Source organism: Argentina silus (genome assembly GCF_951799395.1).
Source record: "Argentina silus genome assembly, chromosome: 10".
Taxonomy (NCBI): domain Eukaryota; kingdom Metazoa; phylum Chordata; class Actinopteri; order Argentiniformes; family Argentinidae; genus Argentina; species Argentina silus.
Window position 1 is genome coordinate 16515255 of NC_139664.1, and position 12500 is coordinate 16527754.

Here is a 12500-nt window from a genome sequence, read left to right on the forward strand (position 1 = left end):
TGTTATGGAGCAGAACTACTGAGCAAACAGAACAGGCCTGTCCATGCACACATGTTCAACAGATTTCCAGCAGAAACGATAATGGTGTATAAAAAAAAAACTGAGAGGAAGAAGAACTTCTTCCCACTGCAGCCAATGGGGAGGTGCCAAACTGGACAGAACGTATCTGGACCGGTCCTGCTCTCTGGAACGGTGGCTCTGTCCTGTCATCCTGCCTCTAGGTTTGTTTCTCAATACCTGTCTAAGGGTCCCCAAGCAGTTCAGTTTATTCGATACAATTATTTCTTTATTTATCCCTTCAGGGGCCATCAATAAAAGGTATTATGAACATCCTCCATATGTAATACCTGAGCTCAATACATTCCCCCTCCTACAATACGGAAATACAGCAGACTGACAGAGAGGGAGTGGATTGGGACACGGACTCTGCTGTCATATGTTCTGTTCTGTTCTGTTCTGTTGTGGAACCACACACAGCTGTAGCCTAAGGCAGAACAAGAAGCTGTATCCAAGGTCTAAGCACCAAGTCATGTTTATTGACAATTTATCAAAGAGCATTGGGCCCAAAGGAGGTAAAGTCTGTGTAAAGTGGTGTGAGTCATGGCCAATTTAAATGTGTCAGCTCATCGAAATCCATTTGTTTTCCATGAACAACATCTTGCATTGAGTAATAATTTAATACAATTTCCAATTGGCACCGCCACATGGTTGTAGCCCTAGCAAGCACAGAAGGCAGTGTCCAAGAAAAAAAACAATACATATTTATTGACAATTCATCATCATTATCATCAACAAAAAAAAAAAAAGAGAAAAAAAGAAAAAAGAAAAAGGATTGGATTGGGTCTCAGAGGAGATGCAGTCTGTTTAGCAAGGTGGGCCAAGACAGGGGTCAGTTGAACAGTCAGTTGAAAATACCCCATTGTTTCCTTCACTTCCTACAGTATACCCAGTGAATTCAAATTGGAACTGACTCCCGCCCTGGTGTGTGAGGGTGGTCAATGGTGTTCAGTGGTGTCCAGGTCCTCCTGAGGTAGCTTGTTCTGGATCCAGGATCGTAGGAGCTCCATCTCAGGGGTGGAGAGCTGGTGGTTGAGCCCAGGGAAGGAGTGAAAGGTGGTGGTCATCCCTGCCTTCTTCAGCAGGGCAGCTGTGTCCTGCCCCCACTGGTGGAACACCAGCTCATCTGCTGTCCCGTGACCCTGGAACAACTCTGGGAGGGGGCCGTCCGTCCTCACCCTCTCCTCCACCGCCTAGAGGGGAGGGGGGGGGGGTGGGGGCAGGAGACAGTGAGACGCCCCCTAGCCTGCCCATTACAGAAGCAAAACTTCCTATAGGCCAAATATCTCTGGTCTGAACAGCCTCTGAGTGTATCCATATAAGGTATGTATGGTGGTTAGTCTTGCCGTACGACTGTATTAGGAGCTTCGTGACGGAGAAAATGTATGTGCAGTCAGCGGTCCAAATCCCAGCTTGTGGTATACAGTATGTGTGACTTTATCGTATAGAATTGATTTCAATGGGAGATTTGTGTGAAATTTGGAGATGCATAAATCCTGAGTATATCAGATGTGAAGATTCAGCTGAGACGTACTGTACCTGGTATACGACAGAGTCCTTGTTGAGGAAGCTGGATAGAGCAAAGACACCTGCTACATCAGGATGGTACCTGCACGCCAGATGAAGGGCCATGGCTCCACCCATAGAGAACCCACCTGTGGTCCAGGAGAAGGACAAATATACTTCTTTCATTTGCAGTTCAGGAATAGTTGGATTGAGGTAACAGTGCTGCATCCAGAATGTTGGTGACAATTTCTGGAAAAAATGTATTTTTTAATATGGTGCTTAAAGTGACTCATATAAGGGAACCTACATCATAAATATTTTCATTTCCTTATGAGTAAGAACAGCTTAAGACAACCCTGGCAGTTTGAGCTGTCCGAAATGGAAAATGCTGTGCTTTTCTAACTGAAAACACATCACACACACACACACACACACACACACACACACACACACACACACACACACACACACACACACACACACACACACACACAAGGCCGTCTTAGTTCCACATCATCAGCACATAGGCAGCCGTTCATGAGGCTGTCCCTAATCTCACACATCTGGGCACATCTGGGCACGCCGTGAACATCTGGAAGAGTCAGAAAGTACCTATCATAATGACAGTCAGAGGGGGCAGGGGGAGGGAGGGAGGGAAGGAAGGAGAGGGGGAAGAGGGGTGGTAGGAGGGGGGGAAGGAGAGGGAGGTAGGGAGGAGGGGGGGGAGAGAAGAGGGAGGGAGAGATGATGGGAGGATGGAGGGTTGGAAGGAGGGAGAGAGAGGGAAGGAGAGAGGAGTGGTAGGAGGGAGAGAGAGGGATATGGAGGGAGGGAATTCACACGCTCTGTCCCAGGATTCAAAAAGAAGACTGACACAGCCATGGGATTCCTCTCCTAACTGGTTTCCCTCTAACGTTGTCCGTCTCACTGGTATCACTGGTATGCTCATACTGGTGATGTACTCATCTACAGCCACATACTGTACATACCCATTCTAACCTTTCCTGTTTTCTTTTACCACTCTGTTTGGTAAAAATACTGGGTGTGTCTGACCCTGTGTGTGTGTGTGTGTGTGTGTGTTTGTGTTTGAGCCTATGTGTGTGAATTTGTGCGTGTGAAGTTGTGTGGTATTAGCCTATGTATGAAGTCGTGTGTGTGTGTGTGTGTGCGCGTGTAATACCCCCTATTTAGAGAGTTTCCCGTGGATCAGTACTTCAACAGAGTGAAAAACATCAACACAGCAGAGAGCCCTGCGGCCGCCCTCTCCAAAAACCTTTTCCATGGAAAGTTCTGGCGCTTGTCAGTCCGTCAGCCCTGGAAGTGGACTCTGGGTACAGAGCACTGCGTTCGTTTCTCCGGCGTGCCGAGTGACTCCAACGAGTATTTATAGTTAATGACAAAATGTTATGATTTAGGAAGATAATATTTCAGCAGTCTCACAGGAGCATGTGTTTTTTGAATCACTTTCTCTGGAGCTGAGTTCAGGGGCTTTTCTGGCCCTGCCATATACACTGTACACTGGGGCCTTTCACACAAACCCTTTTCTTCTCTTCTCTTCTCCTCTTTTTTTTTCCTTCCCTTTTTCTTTTTTTGACTCACAACTATTTTTGTATATTTATATATTTCGGGGGCTTGTAGGTTAACCCTTTTCCCACTCTTCTCACTGGTTTCTTCTTTCATGCACAGCTATCATTTGTCCTCGTACAGGGACATAAAACACACTTTATGGCCCCCCCACATATTTCCTGTGAGAACCTCTACCTAAGGTTAGACTGTACCATAATGTTTACAGCACTTGATCCAGGCTCTTTTATTTCATTGTTATTTATATGCAAACTTGATAACCACTATGTTTGGGAGGGAAAGAGGAACTTTGAAAGAACCGGAGAATCCTCCACAAATACTTCTCGGCTCATAATTGGCAGCATATGAAAGGATAGTGGAACCTGATAACTTCCAATTCTTCATTTTTATATATCATGACAGTGGGGAGTTGAGAAAAACCAAGGCCAAGATGGACTGGAGTGTGTTTTGTGGAGGGAGGAGGGGGAGGGATGAGGAGGAGGAAAAAAGGTTAGTGGGAAAAGCCAGGGAAGAAGAGTGCATGTGAGAGAGAGAGAGAGAGAGAGAGAGAGAGAGACACACACACACACACACACACACACACACACACACACACACACACACACACACACAGGACAAAAGATATCCAGGGGTGGTCATGGAGAGAGCAAAGAGGGTGGGCGGATATAGAGAGGGTGGGCGGATATCGAGACACAGACAGAGACAGAGGTCTTAAAACAGGCCGGGAGGCAGACAGATCCAGTAGCATTAGCAGCAACAGACAATAGTCATATTGATAGTAGAATATCCTACCTATGACCACACTGTGTTTGGACACCCCCATGCATGTATTACTACTATATTTCTACAGTAGACAGTAGTAATGTTACATGTTCATTACACAGTACCTATGACTATCCTGTGTTTGGGCACCCCTGCCCTGACCTCCTCCTGTATGACAGCCCCCAGGCTGCTGCACATGGCGTCCACAGACTCCAGGTGTTCCGGACAGTCCCGTGAGATCTTGTGGCGGTCAAACCACACGTTGGACAGAGCCCCCCGCATAGGGGTGTAGGGCCTGAAACAGTGACATGCTTTTTAAATATGTCGGGTCATAGATATAGAACAGTGTTATCTCTGTGTATACTGTAGGTATGCTACGGTATCAAGTCGGGTCAATTTATTACATAGAGCAAAAGGAAATCTAGTGTGCAGAAGTGGTATTTGAACCTATTTGACATGTATTTGACCCCTGTCTGGTATTGAGGGTTAGAGCTGCTTGTGTGGTGTATGTGTGTGTGTGTGTGTGTGTGTGTGTTTTTGTGGAGGGGGGGGTCTGGGGAGGGTGTGGTTGGGGAGTTTACCTGGCTGGAGCTGTGGGATAGACAACTCTGATGTGGGTGAAAGCCAAGTCTGGTGACAGTACGTCTCGGACCCATGCTCGCAGTCCCCGCCCAGTGTCACCTACACAATAACAGAGGATGTAGTAACTTTAGTGAGTCTGCCTTCCAATCACAATTCATGATGTGAATTTCCTTTCATCATTTGATGAACAAATACTTTTCTTCCTGTGATCTGGCTACTGATCATGGGTATAGTAGTAGCTAAGATATGTGTCAACGCCAAGGTCAAATATTACAAGCCATGATCTATAATCCATAATAATTATTAGTGTCAATGATCAATTATCTGTCAGTCACCGGGTTCAATACGAGGTTTCTAACAACTCAATTGTCATAAATCTGCTGCATAGGCAGCTCCTCATAACTGTGAAGCTTTTCATAACTGAATGTCAACTACTGTACATTGTAGCAACAGTCCAGTGACCTAAATATCAACTTTGTCCCAATATGCCACTTATGATTGTCATGTTCTGGTCTGGATGTCTGTGTTCTCGGCTGGGAAGCCGATTTCTCCCCTCGGTCAAAAGTACAGTTATGTCATTTACACTGTGACAAACAAGAGAAATTGGCTATGAACTACTATATGCTACTACAGGCTACCGATACAACTCTCCCGTGACAGAAGAGTAGGCTACACAACGCGTCTCCTTCAACTTCAGAATACTACCGCATCATGTAACTCCATGAAGATATCCAAATGTAACCACCTGAACCGTGCAGGAAGATAACTGATGCGGTGTGTTTCCCCGTTGGAGAGACAGCACACTTCTTGAGCTTCTGCACGGCAGCCATGTCTTTTGTCTGGGTCCCGCGAGAAGCAGGCTCACTGCGGGCATTCCTGTGATTGGATAGGCGCAGCGCACAGATCTCCACTGTAGTAGGACTAGTCCACGGAAGGGTTATTGGCCATCTTGATGATTCAGAGATCAGTGGTTTTACGCAGCAATTGCGCGCCTGCTTTGAAACGTTTCATCTTAGGTATTCTGTGAAATATGTTTTTAGCGTGTAATGACATTCTGTCTTATTTTAACAAGACCTGTAGTGCAGACCAACCTCATTGATGTATCATTGGGTAATAGGCTTTAGTATTAAATAAAAAAATTAATAAAAAAAAAACAACAACATCATTTCACTGTTCTCAAGGTTTTGTTTGGGCTGCTTGTTGGGTTGTTATATCTTGCTTTGCACTTTCCCAACGAATGTTTCTTGGCCAATGACCAGTTTTCCCCTTGATGCTATTTAGGGCCAGTAAAGAATGAGCTTACAGTACATAGCTCCACCAAGACCTTGTCTGATAAAGGACTGTACAGGCCCAGTGTTTCAACGTGCTCAATCTATCATGTGTGCAGTGATTTAGAGTTGGAATGTCTGGATCTGCAAATCAGTTTAAACACATTCTAGGGTCTTATCTTTTATAAACATAGCTCTCTTACTCAGATTCTGGTCATTTTCACTCGTCTTGCACTCATAGGACCACACAAACCGTGACCCCTCCCAGTAATGTTGCTGTGAGGGATTGGAGGGGGTCAGGTTGAAAATGGGTGGCTGTCTCCCTTTGCCAAAAACCAAAAGAACAACCCCATTCAGTGCCTCCCCCCCTTCTATTTTATGAAGTAGAACAGATCATAAACATTTATCATACCTTTCTTCTCTCTCTACATAGATGTGTATGTTACTTGACAGGGTAACATAATCCGTGCCAATAATATTGGAGACAAATATGTATCAGCTCTTCATTCTAATAGTTTACCTCATCATTCTGTCGAAGACATCAACGCCTCTAATATCGAACCTTGTTTTGGACCTGTGGGGAGTGTATAGCCCAATGAATAGCCTTGTTGTGGATAGCCTACTGTACTGTAAGTTACTGATGGCACTTTGCAATGTTGAATACCCTCAGAGTGATTCATGCTGCTCTCTGATAAGTAAACCCACATTCTAACCGGCATTCCGCCCTAGGTGACAAGTATCTCACACTTTATCATCAAGTGTTGCACTCATGCGTGTATATCTCTCTCGAATCAGCATGTTGTTTTGCAAGCCGTATGCCAGCTCTCTATCCTCACCTGCCTGTTATCACCTACAGTATGATGGCATCTGGCTGTTCTCTTGTTGGTGTGATATTGTGCTGCCTTCGTTCCGTGCCCTGAGATAGCTGTTGCAGTGGTGCAATAACAGATTTGTGAGTTTTTGCGTGTTACCCAGGAGGAAAGCGAGATGAAATAAGGTGACTTGGTCTTAAACACTTGGTCTAAGAATCCAGTTTTTCACACCTGCACTCAATGACCCCCATCCCCCCCCCCCCGCCCCCACACACACACACACACATACACACACACACACACACACACACACACACACACACACACACACACACACACACACACACACACACACACACACACACACACACACCTTACACACACGCACTGATAAGACAATGTTTTTCAAAGTATTAGATCATACAATTTCAGATTCCAAAACAAACTGAACAAAGAGATCTGTCCAACGGGGTAAGATTTAGAGGGGGTGGGGGGTGTAAGATTTAGAGTGGGATCTGGGAATAGGAGTATGCAGTTGGTGCTCTCACACACTCTCTCTCTCTCTCTTTCTCTCTCTCTCTCTCTCACACACACACTCATTCCCTCTCTCTCTCTCTCTCTCTCTCTCTCTCTCTCTCTCTCCCTCTCTCTCTCTCCCCCTCTCTCTCTCTCCCCCTCTCTCAGGCTCTCAGAGACTGGTTGTTATAAACAGTAAACAGTGGAGGTTCTGGTGACCCACAGACAGTAGCTGTGGAAGACATAAATCAACTTGTGATTCTTTCAGCAGCTTAGAGTCAGAACTAAACATACCACACACCACATGGGCCTGCCACACACACACACACACACACACACACACACACACACACACACACACACACACACACACACACAGACACACACACACACACACACACACACACACACACACACACACACACACACACACACACAGATTTCTCAGGGCTAGAGAAAGTGCTGATCTGTCTTCATTTAGGGACTGAAATCCCCTCGAGCTTTTGGCCAGACCGTGTCCTCAGTGAAAGAAAAATGAGTGACGTTGAGACACAGAAGACAATCCTCGCTTCTGTTAATTCCTACTTCTGGTTTTATCATATTGGAAACTTTGACTGGGGAGTTAGAGCGCTTTGACCGCAGCGATTTTTCACCCTGCTGTTTTTCTTCTGCTTTTCTTTTTATCTTTCTTTTTCTTTCTCTCCCTCCTGTAACTGTGAGCTCACTGGTGAGCCCTCGGGGGGGTTCCCGTGGCGAGCCGGCTCCCTCTCATCGATCAGGCCTGATGAAAGAATCACCACACTCAGGTGGAGCTCAGGCAGCGATGATTTAAACAACTCATCACTCTCCAGCCCAGGAGGTGTGTGTGTGTGTGTGTGTGTGTGTGTGTGTGTGTGTGTGTGTGTGTGCATGCATGTGTGTATGTGTGTGTGCGTGTGTGTATGGTAAGCCCAGAGCTCTCCTTGAGACTCCAGTCCTCAATCTGTCATCTTATTGGGGGGTTTTCTCAGAGTGGGAACTCTCTGTTAGCAAAGGGAACAATGCCTGAGATGGAAACTTGCTCTCCCCTTATCCAGCTAAGTCAAAGGTGGCTGGTATGTATGATCTTACGCAGACTGTACCTCTGAGGGGATCACCATCGACTCACTACACACACTAGTCACACATGAATCACCCTTATACACCACAGCAATTCATAGCACTGGAACACAACATGTCTATGATACTGTGTCATACACCTCAACCTTCTATGACTATACTTAAGGAGAGGCTGGTGTGACTAGTGTGTGTAGTGAGTCGGTGGTGGTCCCCTCAGAGGTTCCGTATGAGTCGAATAAGTGTAAGACCCTGTAGACCCCGTAAGACCCTACAGAATAATAATGTCTAGACTTTAGCTCAGTGAGCTAACACAGTCTTGAGGCCTGCCGAGGACCCCTGTTTGAACCCATTCAGTCACACGCGCACACACACACACACACACACACACACACACACACACACACACACACACACACACCACTACTATATCTAGGAGTGGTTAGTGACCTCTGCCAATACCTTTTAACACTCTGTAGTAATAATTCATTCGGACCACTGGCCTGTGGCCTGGATTGACCAAAGTCCAAGGTTAGTGTCCTGGCAGAAACTGCTGAAGTCGGTCATCTGGAGCTGTCCTCACCCCCCCCCCCCCCCCCCCCCCCCCCTCCCAGTATAGTTACAGTAGATCAGTTGACTCCATTGACCCAGGTGTCCTGCCTCAACCCACACTACAGTGCTGCTGCTGCTGCTGCTGCCTTTGCGTTGCCTTGGCTTGGCTGGGCTCCTCTCACTCTCACAGGCAGCTTTTATGGCCTAAACTTCAAAGCCCCCTGTTGCAACGCTGCCAGAGAGAGCCACGTAACTCAGCCAACATGAAAGTACGGCCCACCGTAAATTTCTACGCAGAAAAAAAAAAAAAAAAGAAAAAAAAACTAGAAAAAGAAACCCTCGAAGTAAACACAGTGAACACCCTAACAAGCACAATAACAGTTACATCGCCGCTGGCATCTCAGTCAGGCCGTGTTCATTTGTAACCAACCACTCAGCTGTTGACTGTTTCGTTTTTTAATATCTGTGACTGTCTTTTCATTACGTTTCCCTATCCATAATAATTCCTCAGTTATACCTACAGCGTAGCAAGCAGAGGTATTGGGTTTTTCAGGAATGCACTCAGGAGGCCAAGGAATTCTTTGGCGATGTGATTTTATTTTCAGGGTTCACTTTGATGTGGATGGATGTATTCTCCATTCCCTCTCTCTCTTTCTCTCTCTCTCTTTCTCTCTCTCTCTCTTACGGGGGAAAATTAGAAGCATACATGTCAGTACAAAGGTCAAATGGGAAAGCGTACTTTGGTTACAGGGTTGGTTCGGTTTACACAGTCATTGTAATGAAATAGTTGTATCTTGGCTAATAAAAGCAAGTTTTGGAAATAAATAATAATTTTGACGTTCTCTTCCCCTAGAGCTATGAATACCCAGTCTATAATGATAATCTAATAAGATATAATACCCATTCTATCCTGCCTCTGCTACCCAGCATCCCCTACCCCGCCTCAATAACCCTGTTACCCCTATCATCAGGTACTGTGCTGTATGTAGTGGTAAAACAGGTGGGTAAGCCCTGAACACCATGGATAGAATAGGTGGGTAAATCCTAATTTAGTCTTGTGTAGCCATAACTCCAAATCACGTTCTTCTCACGCCTCCTTTGAAGGTCTGGAGAATTTTAGATTAGCCGATCTGGCTTGGATTGAACCTGGACGGAGCGATGGGAGAATGTGCTCGCAATTTCACTGGATGTTACATTCCAAGAACACTCCTCCACGTGCCCGTAGATGATTGCTTGTTGTTTCAGTATATGCGTCGTCTTGACTCTTTTCCGACCGGGCAGGACTATTTTGCAGAGAGTTGTTGCTACTGTAGATGCTAGCTTGCAACATATAAGAAAATGGAAGAAAACCTAAAGGAAAAACTGAATACTGTTTTGCCAGAAGTGTGTTTCTACATTATACACAAAATCTAATTGATGAAGGCATTAAGTATTTCATTGGTTTGGCGTGTGGCAAGGTGTCACTCATTTCAAATGTGTTTCCACCCCTTTGTAGCTACTGCAAAGGATTTCACCAGGCTTTCCGAACGAGGAAAGCCTTGTCTCAAAGAGGTTAACCCTAATGCAAATAACATTGACCTAGCATAAAAGGAGGGTAAACTGACCATAATAGATAGGTGTGTAAAATGAGTTTACTTGGGTTTACCCTCCACTACAGCACATTACCCCGATCATCCTCCCCTCTCTAACACTGCTCCCTCTGTGCAGGTCTGTTGTCAGTGCAGGAAAACAACTTCATGTGTAGAAATGTGTCTCGAAGCGGCGTTCCAGGGAAAGTTTGGTTCATTAGCTCATAGTGTCGGAGGTCAGACGTAGGCTAGGGTAAAATAATCTTGGACCAGGGCTCGGGGCAGGGCAGCATCTCCCCAGAGTGTTGGGGAAGCACCTGCTCTCTCTCTCTCTCTCTCTCTCTCTCTCTCTTTTTTTTTTTTTTTTTTTTTTTTCTCCCTGCGCGGGGCCGGGCACTCCTGATTTCACCATAACAACACCACATTGCTTCTGTACTGTAGCGCCCCTATCCTCTAAGAACACTTCAGGCAGGTTTCCATTACACAGGAAAAAAAAGGGGGGAAGCAGTGTTTTCTGAGCTGTGAGCACCGGTCACAGTCACTCTCCTGCCAACTTCCAAACTGTATTTTTGGAAAATGAAAATGGAGGGGCGAAAAGGGGAGGAGAGGGTCGCCACGCTGCGGCGTTCGGCCCAGCACAGGGCTCCTCTCGGGGGTTGATCTTGGATGAAGCAGGAGGCACTCTGGAACGGATCTCCACTCTCTCTCTCTCTCTGTTTTGATGGGCCTGTCATAGTGAATGACTGGTGAGCAAGAAGTCAGACAAGCATGAAAGTGAGAGAGTGATATTTAGACAGAGAGAGAGAGAGAGAGAGAGAGAGAGAGAGAGAGGGAGAGAGAAATAGAGAAAGTGATGTGACTCACAACCAGTATAATGAGTCAGTAGAGTCCCCTCTGAAATCATAAAACGCCTGCCTTTTGTTTTTGTTGCATCTTAAAACCATATTGAAATGAATATTTCAAACAGAGAGGTTCCTAAGCCTGTGTCACTGAGATCTCAAGAGTTGATCTGGCTGAATTGGAGAGAGAGAGATTTAGGACAGGAGGATTAGTTGATAATATGTGAAATCCAATATTCTCCAAGAGAGGAGAGGTCTGGGCGTTTCCTGATCTAATTTGCTCCCCTTCCCTCCACCCCACCCTAAACATTCTGTTCCCACATCGTTAGCCCCTCCCCTGGGGTCCCCCGGTGCCACATCCCAGCCCTTCCTCTCACCTCGCTTTGAAATCAGACACGGGGAGAAAAAGATGAAGTTATTTGTTATTCTTCCCCCTCTCCCCTCTCTTTCGTTCTTTGGCGAGGGAAAGTCGAGAACCCCTCCAAAAAAACAGATTTCTTATTGCGTGGGGGGGGGGGGGGGGGTGCGTTACAAAATACGCCACATCCTTTGCTTAGTTAATAAGGTAATATCGCTTTTCAATGCCTCCCATTCCGGTATGCAGCTACTTGACACTGGCTGAAATCATGATGAAATGTCACTTTCAACTGTGTATCTTTAAAAAAAAACTTTGATGGCAAGCTGCAGGCCACCTATTGGCACCTCGTGGGCCTGCAGCTCTATAAGACAGTGGCCTTGCCCTGTGTGACCCTTTGTGGGCAGTGGCCTTTGGTGTGTGTCCCTTTGACTCAAATCCATGGCCTAGTGGCTTTGGAGCTCAGGTACAATGGCCTCAGCTGGGTGACATTCCCTCATGTCAGCACAGCTGCTGCTGGTGGACATATCCAGACAGAGATATCCATGACAGAGCTATACAGCCCGCCAGGGTCTGCTAGGATCTAGCATTTAGCATTTAGCATCTCACTTCCTCCCTGGCTTTCTATTCCTGTCGTCGCTGAGCAGCAGTCGATGCTAAGTGAGGCTGGGAATCTGCCAGCGCAGGTCCAGGATATAAAAAGGGCCAGACACTGGCGGTGCCCCCGCAACAAGAATGGGTTGATTTCATAGTGAGAGAAGTGGGTGGGAAAAGGGGGTGTGAGAGAGAGAAGGGGAGAAGGGGAGAAGGGGAGAGAGAATTGGGGGGAAGAAGAAGAAGAAGAGAGAGAGAGAGAGAGGAGAGAGAGAGAGAGAGAGGTAGGTAGAGGGTCTGGGGTAGGAGAACAGGGTTGGTTCAGATTACGTGTTGACATGCGTCTCTGAATGGGCCGTCAGTGACAGGTGACAGAGATCTCCCCAGAGACAGAGGCAGATTTCCAAACA

The 12500-nt window shown here is 46.3% G+C and overlaps 1 protein-coding gene across 1 annotated transcript; it reads right to left on the reverse strand.

Annotated features, from left to right (window-relative positions):
* Positions 1-337: 337 nt before the first annotated feature.
* On the reverse strand, positions 338-5321 carry lyplal1 (lysophospholipase like 1; the record flags this gene model as incomplete). Its single annotated transcript, XM_083678979.1, has 5 exons — positions 338-1250; positions 1597-1712; positions 4035-4204; positions 4491-4590; positions 5237-5321. The coding sequence occupies 5 exons, from the start codon at positions 5319-5321 to the stop codon at positions 996-998; spliced, it is 726 nt and encodes a 241-aa protein (XP_083535105.1). The 3' UTR covers positions 338-995.
* Positions 5322-12500: the final 7179 nt, after the last annotated feature.